The 26,575-nt window shown below is 47.9% G+C and overlaps 1 protein-coding gene across 1 annotated transcript in view; it reads left to right on the forward strand.

Annotated features, from left to right (window-relative positions):
- Positions 1-20,321: 20,321 nt before the first annotated feature.
- Positions 20,322-26,575, forward strand: part of SNX6 (sorting nexin 6) — a 470,945-nt gene continuing 464,691 nt past the window's right edge. The window contains exons 1-2 of the mRNA XM_069638456.1: positions 20,322-20,570; positions 20,692-20,742. Of these exons, the coding sequence (XP_069494557.1) occupies positions 20,565-20,570; positions 20,692-20,742 (57 nt within the window). The 5' untranslated portion in view covers positions 20,322-20,564. The remainder of the gene's footprint in view (positions 20,571-20,691; positions 20,743-26,575) is intronic.

Below are 26,575 nucleotides of genomic sequence, written 5' to 3' on the forward strand. Positions count from 1 at the left end.
GTGAACTCTGGTGATCACCTCAGGGGCAGCGGAAGTCGGGGTGCTCCTGCGGCCTCGCAGTCTGTGGGTGCAATCCAGGAGGAGCAGTGATTTATCACAGTCTGGGAGGAGGGTTTAGAAAAGGTCCCCAATGTAGGCATGGAGAGCTTGGTCCGTTATTGCAGCGGGGACCCCCCTGATGCGGATATTATTCCTGCAGGCCCTGTTTTCCAAGTCTTCCTGTTTGCGGTGAATGCTTTCGGCATTGTCCTCCAGGGATTGGAGTTTCCGTTTCAGTTCCGCAATCTGGGCTGAGTGCTCCATGATTTGGTCTTCTGTTTCCCCCACCCTGTGTTCCACCTCCTCCACTCGGCCGTCCAGGCCCTCTATCTTGGTTGTGACTTATGTCATACAGTTGCAGAACTCTGTCTTGATATCCGCTAGGAGGGCCTGGATATTGTCTTTTGTGGCCCATAGTCCTTGGGGTCTCGTGGGATATGGGGGTCGAGTCGGATGGGGGTCCAGTTGTTTAGATTTGTCCTTGGACTGCAGCAGGTTGGCAATGTCTGCTGATTTTGGGGCCTTCTGCTTGGACATTTCGACGTTTGGGTAGCTGGCCGGTCACGTGGGTTTGGTTCCTCCTACAGTGGATGGAATGCTGGCCAAGCCACTTGCCGCTTGAGTGTTCCGCTTGAGTGTTATGTCTAAAGTGGGGGGCGGGGAGGGCCGAGGCAGTGGCGCGGGCTAGGCTGGGAGGGTGTGCCAGGGCCTGGGGCCTCACTTCGATTGGTAGTGGTTGGGTGTAATGGAGGGAGTGACACCTCAAGTTTACCTCAGATCTGGTGAATGTGGCCTCAGGGGGGGCGCCGTTTCGGGCGGGGGGGGTCCTCGCCCCAGGTCCTCCTGGTGTTGCTGGCAGTGCATAGGTTGGGAGAGGTTGGGAGAGGGTGCAGCCTCGACTGGTGTTGGGTTTGCGGTTGCAGGCAGCGGGAGGGCGTGGGTCCACCGTGACGCAGTGGGGCCCCAGAGATCACCGGGGAACAGATCCAGTGGTCAAGGCAGGGAGTCAGTGAAGGGTCCCCACAACCCCCGGGTGCTTCTCCTGGTCGCGGGCCGGTACCCCAGCATCCCCGGCAGCAGGATGGTAGTTGGTGTTGGTGGGGCGTGCAATGGTGCGGGTCCCCCGTGGTTTAACAGGGCTCCGGAGACCTCCTGGTCTCAGTTGTGGTCAGGGCCCCTGCTGTTTTGCCCTGGTCGCGGCTGAGTGGTTAGTGGGGTAATGGGGCCCTCTGTCTGGTAAGCTGGGGGGCTCCTGCTGCAGCGCTGGGAGAGGAGGTGCAGGGCACACACGCGGGCCCCCCCCCCCGGGCTCCTCCACACCGCTTACGGACCCAGTTGGGCTGCTTGTTGGTGATGGTGGAGTGATGGGGCCTTTACCCTGGAAGCTGGTGGAGAGAGAGAGGGCCCCCAGCTGTCACTGAAGGTCCGTGGATGCTCGCCCAAGGTAAGTCCAGGTCCCGGTGGCACCAGGAGAGAGACGCTGCGGCGAGCGCTAAGTGAGGAGGAGCCGGGCACCTGCAGCTCTCCGGGGCTCTCCCTCGTTGTGTGCGGCTCCGGTGGCACCAGGACAGAAGCGCTGGGTGGGGGGGCAGGCACCCACACGGTCCCCCCTGGGTGTGGGGTCTTTGCAGCCCTCTGGGGCCCCTCCACGCCACTTGCAGCCCCCGTTGGGCCATTCGTTGGTGATGGGGGGGTGATGGGGCCCTCAGCCCAGAAGCTGGTGGAGGGGGAGGGCCCCTATCTGCTGCTGAAGGTCCGCGGTTGCTCCCCCAGGGGGGGTCCAGGTCCCGGCAGCACCAGGGGAGAGCCGCTCTGGCAATTTCTGGGTGAGGAGGAGCCGGGCTCCTGCAGCTCTCCGGGGCCCCTCCTCGTTGTGTGCGGCCCCGGCGGGACCCGTGCAGATACGCTCCGGCAAGCGTTGAGTAGAAGGGGAGCAGTGCCCCCCCCCGGCGCGAGGGCCCCACAGCCCTCCGGGGTACGTCTCATTGCCTGCGGACCTCGTGGGACCCACTGGCTGCACGACGCGGGGCTCTGTCAGGCAGGGGCTGCGGCCACCCTCCACGTGTTATTGAGTCCGGGGGTGACTCAGCTGTGGTCCTGGTCATCGGGCCGGGGGGGCTGGAGAGTCGCTGGAGAGTCAGTGCAGAGAAATGTCTCTGAGGAAGTCTTTGGCCCCCCCCAGCTTGGCGTCCCTCACACCGCCACCATTTTGGGCGCCAGGTCCAGGCAGAGCCCTAACGGTTGGGTGAACTGGGGCTTCCCTGCTCTGATTTTCTAGCAAAGTTGGGCTACAGGCTCCTTAGGCGTTCCCATGCTGGTTGTAAGGCTAAAAACTGGGCATTTTGTGGCAGAAAGCCGGGCGTCCCACGGAGCTCTTAGAGAGGCATCCGCATCATCGGTGCCTCAAGCCACACCCCCTTTACTAAGCTGTTTTATTGGCAAACTAGATCCAACCAAGGATTTGTTTGCAAAAAAGCAAGCTCATGAACATGATGGTGAGGTTCAAGCCAGAAAGAAAGTCCTGCGTGCCGACCTTACAACTTTGACGCATATTAATAGTGCTGATCGCCTACTAAAGGCTTGCAAGATAAAGCAAAGCTTCAAGAACTGGCTACGTAACCATAAGGTGTGCATGATACAGAAAGACTTATACTAGCGTTATAAGTGGTCACAATTGATGAGTTGGTCTGGATCAAACATTTTGATGTCCTTTGCAGTGGGGCTTCTTCGCAAGTCACCAATTGTAAGTTTGCGACAGATGCTTGGTATCTAAATTTGGAAATAGAGGATATCTGTCAAAAGATTTTGAAATGTAAACGATCTAGGGCCCCATGCCCGGATGGTTTATCGAATTGGACATTTGAGTCGGATTCTTTGTTATGGGCCACTTTATTGTATAGATTATTCCATAATATAGTTAATACACGCTGTATCCCACCATCTTGAAGATGTGCCCATTTTGTGGTCATCTTTAAAAAAGGGGACAGAGATAATCCCCAAAACTACCGGCCAATTTCACTTCTAGATGCCCGTAATAAAATGGTCTCTAATATTCTGCTGAGAGATTTGGAGCAGTGGGCATCTCAAGAGTGTGTGATAGATACATTTCAAGCGGGTTTTAAAAAGGGGGCCGAGTACGTCACAAAATTATATTGTTTTACCATTCTTAATCACCCATGCCAGAGTTCTGAATAAACCGCTGTTTTTAGCTTTTCTGGACCTCTCTCAGGCCTTCGATTGTGTTCATTGAACTAAGCTATGGGACAAAATGAGAATGAGGAATTGTCCCCTGAACCTGCGTAACATTTTAATGGAACTTCACAAAGAAACACGTATTTGTATAAGACTTGATAATTAGGGCACATACAGCAAACAGATTAATACCAGTCATGGCTTAAGGCAAGGTTGTGTCCTTGCACCATTTCTGTTTAATTTTAATATGCATAACATTGGCTTGACTTTTGATAATCTCAAAACACATCCGCCACGTCTAGGGAACATCCATTTTCAGTATGTACTATTATTTCTTTTTGAATGGGTTAAAATTGTGTCTAGTGGATCATTTTAAGTATTTGGGTGCAATGTTTTATGCTACTAGAAATAAACGCAAGGTGCACCGGAGAGATAAATCAGGCTAAAATTACAGCCACCCAAATGCGATCATTAGATAAGAGATTTGCGAAATGTTCAATTAGGCCATTGCTGCTATTTTATCAACAAAACATTATTCTGAGACTCACTTATGGTGCACATATCGTTGAACCTGATGTGGAGTGGGATGAAATAGAGGCTTCAATCTGGAGAAAGACACTGAACCTCCCGCAGGATCTCCCCGTTAGTATCATACAACATGAACTGGGCTTGATCTCTCTGAGTGCTCATGTAAACTGGCAAAAGCTTCAATTGTACGCAAAGATTTTGTTGCCTCCAAGTTTTTCAGTGTATAACAAAATGTATTCTCGAGTGGAGATGCCCCAATGTAGAACTTTAATGACCTGGGTGACAGAATGTCAGAACCTATTATTGAAATTAGAAGTTACTAATGAGGGTTTGATAACTCCTACAAAAGGTGAAACGGAATCTGTTTGAAATGTACTAGTCTGAAAGCAGCACCAAAATGTTGGGCTACCGTGTGTTGGACCATTTTTTTTTTTATGGTTGTGGTTTTAATGTGTTGCCTTCTTATCTTTCTAAACATCCTTCTCATGTTTTTAGAGCTGAGTTTTTAAGATTGAGATTTAATCTATTCTTAACTAAAGAAGTGGTTGGGGCGAGGGCTAAGGAGCCTAGGTATGAAAGACTATAGTTTAGTTTAGTTTATTATTTGTATAGCGCCGCCTGGCCCTGGGGCATCCAGGCGCTTAGCAAGGTTACAGAGTTGCAAAAATAGTACAAAACAGGCATTACAGGTAATAAGGACATTATACAATCAATTTCTCGTGGTATAGACATCAGAAATATACACAGGCGGTTGCACAGAGTTGAATAAATACATTTGTGAGTTTAAGGCGTTAGTAATAAGTTGTCAAGGAGTTCCCCCCTTCTCACCTGGGTCCGGTGCTTGCCAGTGTCTTCGATCGCTGCCTTCTTGCGAACGCTCCTGGTCTTGAACAGTGCTGCTCGAGTCTCGTCTGGTTCCAGGTTGCGTTTAGTTCCGGGAACGTGGAGTCCAGGAATCCGGGAGTCTTGGAAAAGCTAGTAATGCTCGGAATCAGGAAAGCGGAAGTGTCAGGAGCGGGTAATAGCACTGGGACAAAGGAAACAATACTGCAAGCTACAAACACACGTATGAGGCTACACTGCAATAGCATTGACACACGCGGAGCCGCAGAAGGCGTGGTCTATAAATAGATCACACTGCGTTCAGCGCATGGAGCGAGCAAGGGCTTCAGCTCTGGACGGCCATGTTGGAAGTAGTATGGAATGTAAGCCCCGTTGCGACAAGGACCAGGAGGTCCAAAAGGGGCATGATCTGAAGTTCATGACATAAGTTGGCGTTTTAGGCTTCTTTGGCAAGTAGCCATGTTTTGGCTCTATGTCTGAAGCGGTGAAAGGAAGGTTCGGCTCTGAGATAGTTTGGAAGGGAGTTCCAGAGTTTTGAGGCGAGCACAGTGAAGCTCGTGCCGCCTGCTTTTTGGAGCTTACATCTGGGGATATTTAAGCACTGTGTTTGGGCTGATCTGGTTAGGCGAGATGGGGTGTGAAACGTGAAGTTGTCCGAGAGGTATCTAGGTGCTTGTTTAGATAGACATTTGTATGTGAGAGAGAATGTTTTGTATTCAATTCTCTGAGGTATGGATAGCCATTGAGTGGAGCGTCTTGCGTTAGAGAAGTGCTCGTGTTTGGGTATGTTCAATGCTGATCTTAGTGCGCTATTTTGGATAACTTGGAGCTTGTTGATGTTGTTTTGGCTGGTGCCCAAATAGAGAGCATTACAATAGTCGACTTTTGAGAGTACTAGTGCTCCGGCTAGCGTAGTACAGTTAGAGGTCGAGAGGTAAGGTCTGCTGGCATTGATGAGCTTACATGTGTAAGCAGTGGCGGATGAGATGGCGTTGATTTGTCTAGTCAATGTGAGGGAGGAATCAAGGTAAATCCCCAGAGTTTTAACACTGTTGGAGACAGGGATATTTTTACCGTCAATGGTGAATGTCTGGTAAAGTTTGTCGAGTTTGTTGAGTCTGGATTGGGAGCCTAGTAGAAGAAGCTCGGTCTTGTCATTGAGGCAAAGTCCGTGTTTGGGCATCCATTTGTGGATAATGGAGTAAATGTTGTTGAGTACAGTGTTGTCAGTGGAATAGTCGCCTGTTAGTGGGATGAGTATTTGAGTGTCATCTGCGTAATTCGTGTAGATGACACTCAAATGGTCCAGTATGTCGAAGAGAGGTTTCATAAACACATTGTATAAAGAGGGGGAAACACAGGAGCCCTGGGGACGCCGCAAGTGACAGGGGCCGGTTCAGCAGCTGCCGTGGGAGCAAAGAACCTCATGGATCTATTATTCAGGAACGACTGGATCCAGGCATTAGCCTTGTCAGAGAATTTGGCTGCTGAGGTTAGATGTTTGCAGAGAATATCGTGGTTTACCAAATCAAAAGTGGCTTAAAGGTCAAGGAGGAGAAGAAGGGCTAGTTTGCCATTGTCTTTGAGATTGTCCATTTGTGTCTTGAGATCGATCAAGGCTGTCTCTGTGCCGTGTTTGGGTCGGAAGCCCGATTGTCTTAGTCCTAGCAAGTTATTTTTCTCTAGGTGGTTCTGAATCTGCAGGTAGGCAGCTCTGTCGAGGATTTTTAGCAGGAAGGGCACAGTAGTAATTGGTCTGTAATTGGTGGGTAGGTTGGGGTTCAGAGTGGGTTTCTTGAGTAGAGGTAAAACCCAAGAGTCCTTAAAGTTATTGGGTACTATACTGGATCTGAAGGATGAGTTTATAAGAGAGATGATGAAAGGGGCAAGGTGTTTGGCCGCATCTTTGATAACTGGGGCCGGGCAGATGTCTCCTTGACATTTGGAGGGTTTAAGAGAGTTTATTATATCTTCAACCTCCTTTGTAGTGATGGTGGAGAATTCAAATAGGTTATTATTATCCGATCATGTGGTGTGGGATGGATTGTAACATAGCACTTTTGCCAAGGAGTGCTTCTTGTATGTTGGTACACCAAGAGATGTCTTTGGTGCATGTGTTGGATATGGGAGATGGGGACTCGAGGTCTCGAAGGATATTGAAAAGCTCTTTGGTGTTGGATTTGGCTTTGCTAATTCTCTCGTTATACATGTTTTGTTTTGTTTGGATGATTGCTGACTTGTAGATGTTAGAGGCTAAGGAATAGGATGTTTTATTATTAGCGGAGGGAGACTGTTTCCAGGCTGATTCGGCTTTTCTTTTGTTTTTGCTGAGAGTTTTTAATTCAGGTGTGAACCAGGAGTTGAGGTGCGCGTGTGGTTTGGCTTTTCGTAATTTAAGTGGTGCTACAGTGTTGATGGCCTTAAGAATGGTTGTATTGTAAAGGTCTACTAATTCTGTGGGGTTGGTGATGGTGGGTGTGGAGTCAATGATAGGGTGGAGTAAAGGGATGACTTTCTCGACTGTGATGTTTTTGCTGTTTCTTGTGAGTGTGGGTGGAGCGTTGGGAAGGGGTGCCGGTGTTTGTTTATCTTTGTTGCTTGTGAAGGTGATTAGGTGGTGGTCAGTCCAGGCGCATGGTGTATTGGATAGGATGGAGGTGTTGCAGTTGAGGTCTGCAATCCAATCTAGAGTGCAGCCTTTGTTATGTGTAGGTTGAGCAATGTGGTGGGTGAGTCCTAATTCTGGGATAGTGTTTGCGACTGCACTTGCTTTGTCATCTTTCTCATCATTATAGACCAGATTGAAGTCACCTAGTAGGAGTATCTGTGAGTTGGGTTTGGTGTTGTTGGAGAGCAGGAGTGCTATGTCTTCGTTAAATGAAGAAATGGGGCCCGGCGGCCTGTAGATAAGGTGGATGGTAACTGTGCTTGTGTGAGTAGTGGATAATTTGATGGTGAGTGATTCTGCAGATGGGAGAGCTTGGTTTAGTATGTGTCTTATGTTAAGGGAGCTTCTTGCTATGAAGGCTACTCCTCCGCCTTTGGCTGTTTGTCTATCCATGCGGTAGATGATGTAGTCATTTGGGATGTCTAGTGCTAGTGTAGGACCTGAAGCTGCGTGGAGACAGGTCTCGGTAATAGCTAAGAAGTCTAGATCGTTTAGCGAGATGATGTCGGCTATGTCTAAGGCATGGGCAACTAATGATCTTGCATTGATTAGTGCGCCTTTGATTGTTTCAGTGGTAGGTTGGCGTGGTTTTCTGTTGAATGTGTGGGGAGAGGAGGCATTAGAATGGGGAGTAGGCTGTTCAGGAGATGCTGTTGTATGTGAGGTTGGAATGGCTAGTTTGAGTTTGCTTTTACTTTTGCAGACATTGTAATGTCATTGTAATTTTACTATGTAGACATTGTAATGCTAGTCTGGAAAATTTAAAACATGTATTAACTGAGTGTACCCTTCTAGCTTCATGCAGGCATGAGCTATTTTTTAAACATATTACTTATGAAATGAGTGTGAATTCGGACTACTTCTGGAATTGCATGTTAAACTCTCTCAGAAACAATCTCTCTGTATTGCAGCCTTGAATGTTTTTAATATTATTTTTAAAATGGAATGTATGAAACAAGAAATATCTATTTAATTTTGTAATGTGAGAATTGAATTGTATGAACTTGATTTGTGCGAAAGGTTTAAATTATGCCAACATGCACTAGATGAAATTAAAAATATATATCTTTGCCCCTTCAAGGGTTTTCAACCTACCAGGCAGACAAAATGTGTACACTGACAAAAAACAAACCATTGAACTCTGAAGAAACAACCATCTGTCGAGCAGGCAGTGTGAATACCATAACAATACACATACCATTCTTTCTTTAGGTCATTTTTTTGATGGTGAAGCGTGAACCTGGAAAATAAAATATAATCATCCCTTTAAAGAAGTTTTATCTGTCTACCGAGGAGGCAGCACATGTAAAAGCACAAATATATCAATATCCTTTCAAGAAAGTTGTATATGTCTGAAGAGCAGACATCACATGTCAGGGGCATGAATCCTCCCAAATCCTTTGTGTGCTGTTGGAGGGATAAGAACTGGGACTTCCAGGGTCCGAAAGGCAAGCACTTACCAATGAGCCCCAATGTCTAACATTTAAGAGTGGTCTGAAGATTAAAAAACACATGAAATGGCGCACCTAAGCCTTCCTAGCCCATGGAAAAAAAAGAGGTCAAGAAAAAAAGGTCAGAGATTGAGTGCAATCGCTAGGGTTAGTGTTGCAGTCAGCAATTCATCAAACTGCATTCACCAGCAGGAATCTTCAAAGACGTCCTGGGACATAGTCTTTGCATTTGTTCAGCGCACTAAGCCCTAAGGCATCAAGGCGCTGGTTACAATCATTGAAATTGGCTAGACATATTACATATCGACATAATAGCATCATCATTGTCAAACATTGAGATTAGCTTGACATATTACATATTGACATATGAGCAAAGCATTACTGAGGCTTGCACGGCCGTGCAGGGGGAGTGCAAGGAAGCGTGTTTGGAAAAGAGGGATGCATCTGTCTCCTTATGTTTCTTGGGAGAAGAGTAGTATTTTGAGCTGCTTACGGAAGGCCCAATAGGCGTGTTCCAGTCTCAAGGATGGTGGGAGGGCGTTCCAGTTCCTACCGGCCATTGCCGGAAAGCAGGCTACATCTGCTCTTTTCAATCAAAATCTGGGGTTGATGAGGTGATTCGTGTGAGATTGTGTGAGTCTGGTGATCAAAGTTTTAGTGAATTTGGATGCACAGTATCTCGGAGCAGAATTTGAGATGCATGTGTGGGGTATGGCTAGTGTTTTGAAGCAAATGCGCTCTTGGTTTGGCAGCCAGTGTGCATCTCTTCTTGCTTGGGAAATATTTTCTTTTTTTGCTATGTTCAGAGCTGCCCTTGGGCAAACTATGCACAACGTTGGAACGCGGATCTCTGAACACCGCTCACGGATCCGATGCAGAAACCTCACAGCTCTGCTTGTACAACAGTATATTGAGAAAAAACACAGCACACAAGATATTAAGTGGTGGGTCATCGAACCGGTCCGCAATGGTACCAACGTCCAACGCAGAATTCTGGACTTGGAATGTAGGTGGATACATAGAATGGATTCGGTAGCTCAGGGGCTGAATGAACAACAACTTTTTCCGCATTAAGGTTGCACACGCACAGGCTGTCTCCACTCATACCGACCACACAGACACATGGCCTGGTTCTAGCTCAGAGCAGAGTCCGAATTTAGGACAGAGCTCCCTCAGTCCCTTTCAATTTGAGGTTTTGATGCTCCACGAAACAGTGAGCCCACCACATGGCATACCAGTCCAGACCCATGAGTTTCCATTGACCCCCCTGAATATCCACACAGTCACCATAACTCCCCATCCCAGACCCCCCTCTCCAGGGGTGGGGCCACATCCTTGTCACCTATTAGGTAATTTGTTTAAAACAAGGGGGTCCAGAGACACACTGCCTTTCATGTGCACAACTGATTGGATTTTAGGTCACATGCCATAGGTGTAGGAGTGTGGTGAGAGTGAGAGCTCGGATGCAACACTAATAACTTGCTATATTCAATTAATTTTTCTATTTTATGACTTTCTTTCATCTTACAGACATTTGCTGATGGACGTTCAAATAACACACACGCGTTCGTACCTCCTGCAATCACTTTTCCTCGCAGCCCCGCTCGAACACAGCTGCCCGCTCACTTGGCTTCTGTATGTGTCTGAGCTTCTGCATTTCAGACGTCACTACCAATGGGGACTGAGCGAGTGCAGGTTTCTCATTGGCCGGCCAGCACACACCCTTCCAACATGCCCCTGGTAGTTTCATAGCGTTCGCAGCTCACAGCACTGCTGATGCTTTCCTCACGGCTCCCCAGCACCGACAAGCACCGCAGGTGAATTCGGCACTGTGCTCCAGAAGGAAACTACACGCATGGCCCAAAGTCAGCCTTGATGGAGGTCAGGACCCAGGACAAACATCCCGAGTTCTTACAGGTACAAATAGGGGCCAACACTGTGCAGTAGCATTAGAAACAACCCCCTATCCCGCGTTTCAATAATTGCACTTTAAACAGCCTGGCCCACTGCATTTTCATTTAGTCCTCCTCTCTCCCCTTCTCCATAGGGGGCTACAGACACTGAGTCTCCTGAACATTAAATTCCAGCCCTCTCTCTCAGACATCCAGATAAAAGTTGAGGTCCGTCCCGACTCCCATTACAGAGGAATCTCACGAGAATCCAGGAGTGGACCCACTGCATTCCAGGTTTCCTTCTAAGTTCTAAGTTCCATTCTTCCACTCACATTGCACTGAATTGCTCCTGTCTTGTTCTCATCAAATATGGCTTAGCTCCTATTTATTCCTGGAGGTGGCAGTGACATAAGACATGTGACCTCGGCTCCTTCCCACCTCTTTTGGCACATACCGTTCCATATGTTTACAGCATGGACTGATATAAAGCCATTTCTCCGGCTCTTTTTCCAGATTTACAGAACTCAGAATCTGACCCTGGACCTGCGCTTCTCCACCCAGATCAGCGCGTTTGTTCTACCTCAAATTCTGGAAACAGTCCTGTTGACTGCGGATTCCCGACCGGGGGAGCCTGCCCCACTGAGAGTCTTTTCACAAGTTTTCTGTGGTGAGCAAGTTATTTAGTACACCCACCACAGGACACCAGAGGTATTAGCAAAAATGTTCCTACCCGGTCTCGACACAAGCCTAGTACTTTACTTGATTTCTACCATTAGTTTCCCTATATATAAAGTAATTGTTGTTACTAATTTGCCCAGAAATGTCCAGAAAGGAAACACAACACTGCCAAGAGGACCATAGATTTATTATTTCTCTTTTTTTCTCTTATTTTCTCTCTTGGTTCTTTTACTATAGGGGCTGTTTAATCGCCCTGATGAAGGTAGCCATCATGTACAAATACATATCCCTCTGATGCAGTTCCAAGACGGATATTCCTTGCCGCTGAAATGTCAAATTCATGCAAGGGGGACGAATGAACCTACTGTTTGGGGGATCTTGATTAATACTGTTCATGTGTTTTTAACATATTTGGTAATGATTACAAACATGTACCCCCGCTACATTCACCCACCCCCTGCTACGTTGGAATATGATTATAAGAAAAAATTCTTTCTCCTTTCCAGCAGAATCTATTAGAATAGAATAGGCAAATCTAAGACTGCTGGAACCCATTAGGCATTTGCAACGTAAGGTGCATTCCATAAAAGGCTCATGCCCCAGACACTTTATACTTGGGGATCATCTTAAAGACAAAGAGTCTTACAGACTCTTACAGGCACTTAATCACTTGTCCATTTGATTCATATGTGTTCTTTTTATACTTTTCGTTGTGATCTTGAAACCTTTTGCTTAAATAAGAAATTCAAGAGTCACAATACTGTTCACACTGCTTTATTTTTGTGACTCCACTATATGCTTTTGTTTATAATTTAAAAGTTTGTTATATATGTAAGTGTTCATAAGAAAACTTTTGTTTTGTCTCAATACAAACAATTTATACTCCTAGCCCCGGAGATATGTGTGTGTGATTTTTCTTCCTGGACAATTTCACGGGCTACAAACTTTGGGATACAGTCCATTAGTATAATTGGCAAAGACTCCCTAATATAACCTAAATGTTTTGTTTCATTTACTGACAAAAATTGGTTTGAGCCTTTTTGAGTAGCAGTACCACCTTTTTTGTATTTTCTCCTTCCATGCCCGAGTCTGCTACCCTTCACCACGGGCATACCGAATCCTCAGGTGTGGATTTCCAGAGCTGCCCTTAAAGCATTGTTTTGTATAATTTTAAGTTTGTTGAGGTTACCAACAGAGGTGCCTGCAAATAGGGTGTTGCAGTAGTCCAACCTGGAGCCTATCAAGGCTCTTGCAATCGTGAGGCAGCTTTCTGTGGAGAAGAATGGTCTACAGGCATATATATGTTTTGTGGTGTATGCTGCTGATGAGGCTGATGCCATTGACTTGCCTAGAGAGAGAAAATGAGTCGAGATACACCCCAAGGGTTTTGACGCTCCTGGAAACTTGGATGGCGATGCCGTCAATGTTGAAAGATTTGCATGCTGGGTCTAGTTTGTTTAGGAGGGTTGGACAGCCGACCAAGAGCAGCTCAATTTCGTTGTTGTTGAGTCAGGGCATATGTGTCGCCATCCAAGCTTGGATAGTTTGGTACACTGATGTCAACGATTCAGAGTCGGTAGTGCAGTTGCATGTTATGGGTAGGATTAGCTGAGTATCGTCAGCATAATTTGTGTAAGAGATTCCCTGCAAATCGAGAAGATCAAAACGTGGTTTGGTGAAAATGCTGTATAGAATGGGTAGCACGCATAACCCATGGGGGAAGCCGCACATGACCAGAGTAGGAGAAGCTGAGGCTGATATGGATAAGACTCTCATTGTTCTGTTTGAGATGGAAGAAGAGATCCAGGTAGTAGCCTCGGGGTCAAGTCAAAGGCGGCTGAGATATCTAGCAATAGGAGGAGGGCTAGTTTGTCAAAGAGTTCCCGGGTGCACAAGTTAGCTTTGGCAATTCTGGCATTGTAAGTGGTGCTTTTTACTTGGAGGATAGCCTGTTTGTATGCGTTTGTTGTGGCTAGGAATTTGATTTTGTTTTGCTGATTAGGATTGTTTCTCCATGAAGTTTCTGCTGTATGTTTCAAGGTACAGAGTATTTTCAGGTCTGTGGTGAACAAGGTATTGATGTGGGCAATGGGTTTTGCTTTGCGATTAGTCACAGGTCTACTGTGTCCATGGCTAGAGCCATGGTTTGGTTGTAGTTATTGACCACGATGGTTGGGTCACTGGTAGGATTAGCTTGCTCTATGAGAGGTCTTAGAAAGGGCAGAATATTTAGCATGGTTTTGTTTCTGGCACTTCTTGTTGGTGCAGCGGGCAGCAGGGCAGGCTTAGTGTGCTGTGCCTGTGGTCTAGGTAACTGGAAAGTAACAATATTGTGGTCTGCCCATGAGCAGGGTGTGTTGGATATGATTGTGATGCCACAGGTTAGGTCGGTAAGCCAACCTAGGATCCAGCCTTTGTTGTGTGTGGGAGTTAGAGCGTTGGTAGGGCGCGAGCACTGGCATCGGTATAATCGTTGAATCCTACGTTAAAGTCGCCCAGGATTATGATTTTTGAGGTAGGTTTAGAATTAGCAGAGAGGATAGGTGCAATGTTGTCCTCAAAGGAGAGTGGGGGGTCTGTAGATCAGGTGTATAGTTGCTGTGGCTGTGTGAGATAGGGTAAGTTTGATCGTTAGTATTTCCCCTGAGTGGATGTTGGTTTCTCCAATTATTAGAGAGTCTTTAGCTATGATAGCAGCCCCACCCCTCATCTATCAGCTCTGTCTTTGCAGAAGTTAGAGTATTGTTGGGGAAGCACCAAGGAGAGGGCTGGGCCTGAAGGTGCATGCAGCCATGTTTCGGATATTGCTAGAAGATCCAGGTTGTTGGCAGTGAGCAGGTCTGCAATGTCGAGAGGGTGGGCTGCCACAGATCTGGCATTGATTAATGCTCCTCTTATGATCTGTAAGTCTGGATTTTGGTTTTCAGGTTGGTTGAAGATTGTTTTTGGTGATCTGAGTTTGGGCCGAGGTGGGCCTAGCCTTGCAGGGTGTGCCTTACATCATAGTAGGTGTGGGGTGATTGGATGGAGTGTGGGTTCCTTGCGAGCTAGCCTCTTTTCTGAGATGGGCAGTGATGGCCGTTGTAGGTGTATCATTGTTGTGAGTCAGGGCTGGCAAGGTGCCATTGGTGAGGGTGGTAGGAGCAGGGCTAAGCCTGGTGGAGTTGGGAGCCACGGATGAGCTTGGCAAGGGTATGTGTAGTGTGGTAGTAGTGCCTACTGTACCGTTTTTAGATTTGGAGGCACATTTGTGTGGTGGTGGATTTCTACCTGAGGTAAGGGTAGGCTTGTGTATGCTGCCGCATTGTAGAGTGAGCGGGTCGCCAGGTGAGGGCTTTTTTTTCTGTGGCCGCTTAGTGTGCCAGTAATCAGGGTTGTGCGCATGGGGTTCTGTGGGTCTGGCAGGGTGGTGAGACTAAAATGTTCAGTGTTGCTACGCACAGAAGGCAACTTGTTGTGTTTGTGCCTGTAAGGAGCACAGTAAGTTTATGCAGAGGGGGCGTGGCTTGGGCTGATGGAGTAGGTCTGCTTTCGAGAGCACCCCTGCCAGATCCTACCTGATCCGTGGACAAGACAATCATACGTGGGCTTTGGAACCCCGAAAAGCGGAGGAGCACCTGGGTGAACCCCACAGGAGCGTGAGGGTGAAGTGCAGAGAGAGAGGAAGGACGACAGTGAAGTAGATACGTGGCGTTGAGTTAGATGCCCCCTGCTCCAGACCGAAAACAAGATGGCCGGCGCTAGTGGATTTTAACAAAGGAATGGAACGGCATCTGCGGATTTATCAGTGTCGGCTCCTGGACTGGGCGCGGAGAGCAGCTGATGTGGGATGCACTATTGTGGTATGCCGTGGAGGGCTGAGGCGAGGGACAACAAAATAAACACGAAGAGGAAGAGAAACAGAGGTGTGCAACCTGGACAGCAAACGTCAACACTGTGACTGGTCTGCAGAAAAAATTGGGCAAGTGTCTCGGGGCTCCTGGGCCGCTGAGTCACTTGGGGAGCTGGACAAACCTTGTGGCCGGCCGGCGCAGATTGTGGAACGAAGGGCATTAGGAGGAACAACGCCTAACCATGGGCTGAGGGAGGCATTGGCAGAGCCCAACTATTGATGTGGTCAGCCCCAAAGTAAAGGGCTGGCGGTGGATGGAGGACTTGGATCCATGAAAGGAAGGTTGGGATAATCCTGATTTAGAGTTGGAACCCTGCGTGGTGTTCTTGGTTGTGGTTGGTTGTGCTAAGCAGAGCCAAGGAATAATAGAACTGTTGATGGGGGCAAGCGACACGGACGTACACAACAGTAGGATTAATGCCTGCATCCAAGGTACTGCAAGGTGTGGAAAAGTCAGGCATCTGAGGCAGACAAGAAGGTGAGGAGGTTGTTGCCCAGGAGCACAGAGCGCAGGATACCGACCTGCACCAGAGGCTGGAAACACACTGAGACAGGCTCTCCCTACAAATCATCACCCGAGCAGGGCCCAGACAGAAGGGCAGCAGTAGAAGGGCCCCGCTAAACATTGTTTGAGTATACCAAGGCGGCACAGATAGCTGCAATCAAGCGGAAGGGAAACTATTGTGGGCTTGAGGAACAAGAGGGTGAGGATCTGCTGGCTGAATGTCTCCCAAGTCGGCCAAAGCAAAGGCAACCCAACCAGCCCTGGATGGCTTTGCCAAGTCAAAGCAAGTACCTGAGAAGAATATGGAGCCTGAGCAGAAGAAAAGAGATGCGGCCGCGGAATTGAACAACCAGGTGATGCTAGCAACAGAAGATTTCAAGGCATCATTGGGGACACAAATCGAAGCAGTGAAAGTGGATGTAGGACTACTGCACCAGAACATGCAGAATTTGGATGAACGGACCATGATTTTGGAGACAACAGTGAGTCAGAGTTCCAGTGCAATCAGGGAAACGCAAAGTGATGTCCATGTGCTAAAGCAGGAAGTCGGCCTTCTGGAAAATAGTGTTGAAGAAGCAGAAGGGAGGGCTCGGAGAAATAGCATACGCATTGTTGGCCTGCCAGAAGGTGAAGAAGGGACAGACCCGACGACGTATATAGAGAATATGCTGCTCCAAGAGCTTGAGCTAGGGAATCTCACAAAGGGATTTACAATTGAATGAGCGCACAGGGCACTGACTAGGCGCCCCCCCCCCCCGGGGCTCACCCAAGACCAAACATCGCCACAGTCCTGAACTATAAGGACAGGGAAAAAAATACTGGCATATTTAAAGCAAGGGGGTGAACTGAAGAGGGCCTCTGCGAATCTTGCGGCCTATCCGGATTATACGTTACAGGTGCAGAAGAGCAGAGCACAATTCTCTGCAGCGAAGGCCAGGCTACAGAGGGTGGACCTGAAATATATGTTGATTTATCCTGCACAACTTAAGGTCATATTCAAAAACAAGACTTGGTTCTTTAATCTTCCGGGAGAAGCGCAGGCATGGATGGACAGAGAAAACATCGGAATATCGGGAGCCGGGTATTGAGATAGATCGGGCCAGACACTTGATATCCTTATATGCGGACGACATATTGTTATACATCCAGAACCCAAAGGACAACTTGGAGTTGCTGCTGGAGGCCTTGGCCATTTTTGTACAGCTGTCGGGGATCACCGTTAGCATGGATAAATCAGCACTATTCCCAATAGCGGGACTACCAGAGTGCAGCGAGGTGCACTGCCTGTGGTGGTCCTTCAGTGGAACGAGCGAATGTTCAGATATTTGGGAGTTAACGTGTACCATAGTCCGGAGGGCGAACACAGACATAACACGCTGCAGACCCTAGAGGGCATCAGAGGTTCTGGACTAAATGACCCCCTCCATGATGAGGAGGGCGGCTTTGTTGAAGATGGTGGTGCTGCCCAGACTATTACTTTTCTTTGTGAACGTCCCATTCTATATCACAGGGCCCTTTTTCAGGAGCTTGGAAGGCATCTGCAGAAGCTTCCTGTGGCAAAATGGGAGGAGTAGGATTGCACTAGCAACACTATATAAACCGCATGCAGCAAGTGGCATTGGGGCCCCAAACTTTGAATTGTATTATGTAGCGGGACAGTTCCAATTTGTGGTAGATTGGCTCACTGAAGTCCCTACTCCGGACACGCTGATGTTACAAGCCATGGATAGCTGCTATTATCTGAAGGAGTTACTGTGGTTCAAGAAACCTTTGGTAGGCCGAGGGTCGCACTTGGTGTCCTTGGGGTTGAAAGTGTGGGGTAAGGGCATGATCGTGATGAGGTTGACAGTCTCAGTGTCAGAACAGACGCTTTTGGTATCAATAGTCGCATCCTCGCTGCAGGTGAGAATGAATATTCATAAATACTGGGAGACCAATTGAGTGGCCACCGTAGGTCTGTTGCAAGACACTGTTTTTATACCCTTCATAGAATTACAACAGATGGGAGTGCATGGGGGCCAATATATGTTAAATAACACTCTCAGAAAGGAGATTATGAGAAGGTGGCCTACATACGGGGAACTAATTGAGAAGCACTCGATAGTGGATATTCTATATGATATCGCTGAGGGCGGGCACACCATATTGCGCATATACGACCTACTAACAGGATTGCCTCCCCTCTGGAGATAAAAGGGAAATGGGTACAGGATTTAGAAGGGCTTATACTGAGGCTCCAATGGGAGAGAATACTGGGATATCATAATAAGGTGTCACGTAATGCAAGATTGCAGCTTATGCAGTTGTTGGTGACAGATAGGGCATATTTGACGCCGCAGCGGATCTCCAGATTCTCTGGTGCTGTAGCAAAGGGATGTCCCAGGTGTAATAAGATGGATGCGGGAATGCTTCATATGTTCTGGGCATGCCCCGTGGTGGGGTTGTTCTACAGTCTGCTCGCTAGCCCCTGCCAGAAGGCAGGGGTGGTATTATAGGTGCTCTCACCGGTTGCATTCCTGCTAGGTTGCTTCACGCGCCGCAAGGGTAGGACGCATGTCAGTGAACTGAAGGACTTAGCGTGCATACTGGTTAAATGCAGGATAGCTATGGCATGGAAATCCTTTAGAGGTCCAGGGATTGAGGAATGGTGGAGGGAACTGTTTAGGTGGGGAGAAGCAGAAACGGTGGCCTGAAAAAGGGCATGCCCCGGTAGGGGTTAGAGGATGGGAGTTTGTTACACACACTGTTCGTTAAGCCAAGTACGGTGGAGGCTGAGGAGGATTGACTCCTGTAACCTGTTCGGATTGTGAAGAGTTTATACTGTAAAGGTGAAGCAGGCAAAGGGAGGGAGTGAGGGGGTATGGGGAGTGGACTGGGCAGGCGTAGGTTTTAGTATACGGTTTAAATTGTTGTTTGATGCAGCATTTGTATGTGTGGTGCCGAGTTTAATTTGTGTTACTTTGAAAACAATAAAACATTAAAAATAAAAATAAAAAAATTAAGTCTGCAGAGAGGCGGAAGCGCCTACTGGTGTTGGGCATGAGGCAGTAAGCATAGTGAGGGTGTATGCCTGCTTGTAGACATCGTAGCTTGCAACTTAGGCAGTGGATTAGGTGGGGCAGCTACTACCGTGAAGGTGCAGGATTGCAGGACGTTGGAGTGGTGATGGTGACTGAGCATGTTAGACGGAGTGAAATACATAGGTTACGTTTTGATGTAGTCATGCTAGTACGGCCATACCTTAAGGAAGGGTGCTTGCTACTGGACTGGACAGCCTTCCGCGGCCTGAACGGGTGCGTTCTTATTAGGGGTCCTTGATAGGGGGCCGGCTTCCCCTTGGGTTCTATTGGCTGCTTGGCCAATCTGCACCATGTGGAGGTGGGACAACTAGCCTGCATCGACTGAATTAAGTTAGACAGGGTGGGCAGGTGTAGTGCCAGAGCTTGCTACGGGCTCAATGAGCATTTGGAGAGGACATGCTCCAGAGTACCAGAACTAAAGAGACTACCCAGTGAATATTTTCACATGCCCCGTGGTAAAATAAAATACCTATCAAGACCAACAATATGACAAAAAAACACAACTATAAACATCTACACAAGTCGCTCAGAGAAATGAGTAGTCAATACTGAATAATCGGAGTGCTTTGATGAGCCGCAAAGATGAGGACGAGGAACTATTCACACAGGTTTTTAAGTACTGGGATCTCTGGTTATTGGCAGCTCTGGTAGCTTCAGATCATTAATACTGTCATACATGCCAACATTCTGATGCACCTGGGTGGGAGATTTCGTCAGAGAAATCGGGAGATGTACATTTTCCCATAAGGATGCATTGGGGCTACAATTATTTTAGGTGGGAGAACAAGAAAAATAGCAATATTTTTCACTGAAAAGTCGGGAGTCTCCCGCCTAAATCAGGAGGGTTGGCATGTATGTACTGTTAATGTTTAACATTGAAGATGTTGTTTTAAACTATATTGTTCTTTGATGCTGGGTGAGCAGAGGTTCAATTTTTAACAAAATAATTATCATTTTGATAATTTTCACAAAACTTTCCCTGGGGAACTCCCTATCCTCAAGGCGCCTTCACCCCTAGAGAAATTCTTAGCACTATACCCATAGCTCCCAACCTTTTGTGTCACCAAGGCGGGTGAAAACACCCGATTTTCTTTTTGGCGGGTGAGAGGCCCATAGAAGTGAATGGGCGTAGGAGCGGCTTGGCGGGTGATTCATCAGCTTTCAAGGCGGGTGACACCCGCCAAAAGCGGGTGAGTTGAGAGCTATGTATACCTTTCCTTCAGCATCTGGGTGTTTTAGGGAGTAGTAGTGGACACTGGTTGAGATAGGGGATGCGTATTTACCGCGGCCGCGCCTCAGCCTTCTGCGTGCGCCACATCTTCTCCTCATGAATCGCGTGCCGGTCTTTTTCCCGCTCATTTCTCACGGACTTCCCTCTTCGCTCGCTCCGCCCCTCTGCATAGCTCGCCTGCTCATAGGTGGGTTCTGCCATATCACTAGCTTACCCCGCCCACCTCCAGGCAGGCTCCGCCCTGCGCCTGCCTGAACTGGGTCAACCACCGGCCTCGTACGTGCCCCGCCCTCTTTGGTGTCCGGCCTCGCCCATCACAGAACTCCGCCTTCGGATCGCCTCGATTCACGCCCGGCACCCTGTCCACGTAGCTTCAAGCATCGCCCTTTGGCTGTATGAGTCGGTCAGTGCCCGCCCACACGCCAGGCCCCGCCCTTCCGCAGAAGCCACGCCCCGTGCCCCCCTGTTATTCGTTGAGTTCCCCATTCAGGCCCCGCCCCTCGCCCCGAGGCTCCGCCCCGCGGGCCCGTCACTCAGTCCGCGCCACCGCTGGTCTGGAGCAGCCATGATGGTGGGTGTCTGGACTGAGGCAAAGGATGGGGAGTGGGGAGTGGGGGGGTCCTGTCACTGTGAACTACTGAACCCCCTCCGAAGTGGTAACTTCTCTAACCTGATGCACCTTGTCTCCACAGCACGAAGGCCTGGAGGAGGCTCCTGACTTCTTGTCCGAGGAGGAGCGAGGGGTACGTGCTGGCTGGGGGGTGGGGGCTGGGGGCTATGGGATGGGTACAGGATACAGTGTGGAGGGGAAGCACTGAGGGCGGGCAGTGACACGGAAGCCAGGGTGTGACGGGGTGGGAAGCACCGTGAGAGCGTGCAGGGGGTGGGGAAAGGATATGGGGAGGTGTACACTGCTGGGGCTGGTGGAGGTGAGGGGGTAGAGCCGGGCATGGGGGGGGGGGGGAAAGAGTATCCAGTGGCACAGAGGGCTACCCTGGGACACATGCCAGCATCACCCATTGGAATGTTTGTTGACGAAAGTATTGACCATTAAAAAAAAAAACTCCTCCCCAAGTCAGCAGAACAGTTTTTGTTTTGCACAGCACACTTGCCCCAGCGCCCTTGGTTGTTTAAATTACGCTTAATTTGGGCAGCGTGATGAAAGAGTGCTGGCAATTATATGATGGGTCCCTAGGGCTGTGGGATGTGTCTCCTTATTTTAAAAGAATGTGATTGCTTTGTGGCAATCCCATGTCCCACTGCCAACTCGCAGGTGTCGCCAGCCTTGGAATGAATTCATCCCCACCAGGCCTACTACCTGTCACTTAATTTTGATGGACTCTCGCCTGCACACCACGAAATTCTCCTTTTTCACCCGCCTTGGGGAATTAAAAGGTTGAGTGGTATGCCTGTCCCGTTCATCCTTTCTACCTGCCCAATTCCTTGGGGGTGGTCTAAGCCTGCTCTTATGTGCTGCAGCAATAAAAATAGAGTGTGATTTGCAGGAGCTGAAATAATTTCCTGTGTATCCTGCATCACCAGTAAGCAGGAGCTACCTCTGATCAACTAAGCACTATTATACAGCCTACTCCAAATTTGAATCTCGTGTAAGATGCAAACTATAACTTTATTCCATTATGCTTTACATGTCTTCTCAATGTATGTGCGCTCGTTTATACACAATGCCAATCATACACAGTTAATGTACCGTAGGTATGTCTGTATTGCACTAGTTAAGTGGGGAGCCAAATGTAGATGCTGGTATGAAGCCAATCAGGTACCCCTAGGCTATAGCCAGGAGTAAAAGGCTCCTAGAAATTTTGAACGCTGGTGTGTGCCATTTTTGTATTGAAAAATGCATTTCTGCTATTATGAACTGAACTTACTGGGCCAGTGATTCCTCCCTGCCAAATAAAGTAACATGTGGCTTCCTGTAAAGAGATTAATTCCAGGTCCTAGGAGTAGGCCAATTTGAAATATATCTGACACATATTATGACATGTATTTGTTGGGGTGACCTGAGCGCAAAGGGTCCTGTACGTTTCACTCCCACCTACTTCCAGACCACCTTCATCACTTGAGTGGTGCTGGTCTTCAGAGCTGCTTGTTGCTTCCCAAGCACACACTGCATGTCTCCCTCCACTGCTTTATGTGCCTGGCCATTGCAGGCCACCAGTAACCTTTCTGTTGTCAAGATTTTGCCCAAATGCCCACTGTTTGACAGGTAGTTGAGTCTCTTGTGGGTTCCTACCGGGTTACTAACTTGTTTGCTATCAGTAGGAGGTAGGTTTCTGTTCACGTATAACAGGTTCATTTATACTGAATATCCATTTTGTGCATATGCTGTTTGCTCAGGACAGTATGCTGCATGTAAAGTCCCCATTCAGTATGTTGATGGTACCCTAATCATTCTCCTATTGGGTGCTTTCTTAGCTGTTCGTTATTGGTAGCCTCAAGGGCAGTCTGCTCGCATGATTTTCCAGCAAGGGATATTTTTGAGGGTGTAGTTGGGCTCCTGAGTTTTGAGTGGAAGTAACCGCGTTATGTCTCCTTCGCGGAATGGTGTGGTCACGATATGTTCACCAATGGCATGTGGTGTATCTGGAGACAAAGGTCTATTCCCCAGAGAAGTCAAGACCCACATCTTCAAGGAATCTCTCCGCCTCAACACCTAGGCCATCACATCGCCCCTCGCGCCGCCTGACTTGCTAGATGCCGCCCGCACCTCTCCTCCCTGCCACCCGGTAGATCGGTATCCCTCCTCTGTCCCCCTATGTATTTCACCCCCTTGCTGTATCTGTTCATTACCTCTGAAAAGTGCTCCATTATGCATTAGTACTGTTGTACACCTCTGTAAAGCTCTGTTATGTATCTGTGTTGTTTATATCTCCGTTAAGTGCTCAGTTGCTTCTCGAAGCCAGGTCTGTGCTCAATAATTATCATAATAATAGCTTGTGTAGAGGCCATCGTTTCTCTCTCAATGACTGGATGTTGCTTCTCTGTCATATTTGGATTATGCAATCTGTGGTGCGGGTGCATTTGTGCTCTCTTTGCATCAGATGGGATTTATTATTTATAGACTGGCAATGAACGTGCTTGCATGGGGCCCTTGCAGTTTCATTCTTTATCTGGCAAATGCTCTTTTTTGTCCATCCGTATAGTGCCTCTTTTCTGTGGGCCCCAGTTGTCTTTGAAACCTCCTTGACGCTCTCGTTGTAATATTCTGCCATGCCTGTGAATTATAATTGCTCTTTAACCTTTTGGCTGGAGGCTTTGGCGCTATCTCTGACAAGATCCTCCTTTGGTTTAATCTCTGTTAAGAGAATGGACATCCTAAGTGGTCCAATTGGAATTGTAGAAAGCAGCACTTGTCTTTCCTTAGCCGTGTGCTGCACGTCCTCTTAGTAACTGGGCTATCCACGTCATTGTGTATCCTCTGTTCTTCCATGTTCTAGGATGCATCTTGAAAATATTTCACCCAATTAAGGGTTTTGGAGAGTGTGGCATCAGGTTGGAAGCAGATTGTGTGTGTGGAGCAGAGACCAGATATGAACGTAGTACAGGGTTTGGAGAGTGTGGCATCAGGTTGGATGCAGATTGTGTGTGTGGAGCAGAGACCAGATATGAACGCAGTTAGGGTTTGGAGAGTGTGGCATCAGGTTGGATGCAGATTGTGTGTGTGTGTGTGTGTGTGGAGCAGAGACCAGATATGAACGCAGTTAAGGGTTTGGAGAGTGTGGCATCAGGTTGGATGCAGATTGTGTGTGTGGAGCAGAGACCAGATATGAACGCAGTTCAGGGTTTGGACAGTGTGGCATCAGGTTGGATGCAGATTGTGTGTGTGTGGAGCAGAGACCAGATATGAACGCAGTTAAGGGTTTGGAGAGTGTGGCATCGGGTTGGATGCAGATTGTGTGTGTGGAGCAGAGACCAGATATGAACGCAGTTCAGGGTTTGGAGAGTGTGGCATCAGGTTGGATGCAGATTGTGTGTGTGTGTGGAGCAGAGACCAGATATGAACGCAGTTAAGGGTTTGGAGAGTGTGGCATCGGGTTGGATGCAGATTGTGTGTGTGGAGCAGAGACCAGATATGAACGCAGTTCAGGGTTTGGAGAGTGTGGCATCGGGTTGGATGCAGATTGTGTGTGTGGAGCAGAGACCAGATATGAACGCAGTTCAGGGTTTGGAGAGTGTGGCATCGGGTTGGATGCAGATTGTGTGTATGTGTGGAGCAGAGACCAGATATGAACGCAGTTCAGGGTTTGGAGAGTGTGGCATCAGGTTGGAAGCAGATTGTGTGTGTGGAGCAGAGACCAGATATGAACGCAGTTCAGGGTTTGGAGAGTGTGGCATCGGGTTGGATACAGATTGTGTGTATGTGTGGAGCAGAGACCAGATATGAACGCAGTTCAGGGTTTGGAGAGTGTGGCATCGGGTTGGATGCAGATTGTGTGTGTGGAGCAGAGACCAGATATGAACGCAGTTCGGGGTTTGGAGAGTGTGGCATCGGGTTGGATGCAGATTGTGTGTGTGGAGCAGAGACCAGATATGAACGCAGTTCGGGGTTTGGAGAGTGTGGCATCGGGTTGGATGCAGATTGTGTGTGTGGAGCAGAGACCAGATATGAACGCAGTTCGGGGTTTGGAGAGTGTGGCATCGGGTTGGATGCAGATTGTGTGTGTGGAGCAGAGACCAGATATGAACGCAGTTCAGGGTTTGGAGAGTGTGGCATCGGGTTGGATGCAGATTGTGTGTATGTGTGGAGCAGAGACCAGATATGAACGCAGTTCAGGGTTTGGAGAGTGTGGCATCGGGTTGGATACAGATTGTGTGTATGTGTGGAGCAGAGACCAGATATGAACGCAGTTCAGGGTTTGGAGTGCAGATGCTGTTTCACCTGGCGATCGGCGTTTATTGTTGTAACTTTGTGAACAAGGCACGGCTTTTCAGGGATTACGCCAGTACTGAAAGGGCGGATTTTTGCGGGTTACTTCTGTTTTCCTGTTCACCCTTGGCTGTCATAGCCGTTTAGTTTCTACCTCATGGGTGACCATTATAGGGTTCTACCGCCCTATCGTCTCCACTGGCTCGACCACAATATCCATGATTCATTATTGTATCAAACTGCCCCAGGGTTGTGCTCTTTCTCACTAATGTAGACTTTTCCATTAATCTTACTTTGCTGTACCCGTCTTTGAAGATTTTGCACTTGATGTACCACTGCCCTTGTGTGGCATTTTGTAGTGCCTGGGTTCAAAACAGTTTTGTGTTGGTGTTAGTTGGTCTCTGACCTTGAACCTTACTTCATATTCTCTGCTGTTTTTAGCTATCCAGAGCGATCTTCAGGCCCTCTGTGTGTTACTTGACTGATATGCCTGCTGCCGATCACTAAGATTGCACGTTCAGTCAAGCCTTGCTGCCAAGGAACGACAAATTAATAAAAAGTAGCAAACCGTTGTCTAACTGCACGGTACACACTGCATTTAAGGTGGCCCAGGGCACCGAATAGCATTTGAAAGTGGGATTATTTTACTCCCTGTTTTTTGAAGTTGTGAACATAAAAGTAATTCCTATTACCAGTTGGGGGTATTGTTTAGGGAGGGTAAAATATTTGTAACCTTAAACTATCTTTTTGTAATCCATACTTTGTAAATTAAAACATGCATTTGACCAGTGACACCACTGATAAAAACATCGAAGTGGAACGAGTAGGAAGGTTATGTGGTGCTTGTTTCCTATTTTTGTGGGAGACATTACTCCCTATTTTGTGTCGCCGGGAGTATTGTAGAAGTTTGTATTTCATTCAAATGTTTATTGAAGCACATTGTAGTTGCGCAATGTTTCGTCATACTAGCGCTGTATCAAGTCTTGTGCAAAATTGTAAAACGTTAAACAATTACTAATTGCTGCGTCTGTTATACATGATACAGTAGGTATAATGCTGACATGGCATTCATCAAACTGGTGTATTTTGGATCTACTTGAGTAAACCAAGCTAGTGCTATCTAGTCCCCCTCCCGTACTACAGTGCCCCACCCAATGCATCACACGCCTTCAGAGGATTTCATCTTTTTTAACCTCATTAAAAGATGCAACTTGATCAAGAAGTGTGCAGTGGCTCAATGTGCAAACCTAGTCGAAAATTAATGTGCGCCCATGTTAATAAGATACAAAAAATGTTTGCCAATTCATAACAAAGAAGAATTGCAGCTGTGTTCCTGGAACATCTCTGGGTGTTGTCAAGTCACTTGGCACATAGCATTACACTACATTATCAATTGGTACGCTTGTTTTTCATCATCCTGGGTTCCTGCTGCAACTTTTGGTATCATCTGTTTCACCCCTGCCCCCGCTCCGGGTGCCTGCATCACGGATACAGTCAAAGTCCCTGTCCCCCAGGGTCCCAACCCACTAGCCTCAAAGTTAGGACTTCATCAGAGCACCCACTGTGGGCGTAGAGGGGGGGAGATTGGCATGGTGTTCCCTCAGATCAGAGCACCCCATACTTTTTCTTCACACCATACGTTTTTCAGTGGCACAATGCGCACATGCTTAAGACCTTAAATCTCATAATTA

This window comes from Ambystoma mexicanum, chromosome 14 (assembly GCF_040938575.1).
Source record: "Ambystoma mexicanum isolate Mex_15411 chromosome 14, UKY_AmexF1_1, whole genome shotgun sequence".
NCBI lineage: Eukaryota > Metazoa > Chordata > Amphibia > Caudata > Ambystomatidae > Ambystoma > Ambystoma mexicanum.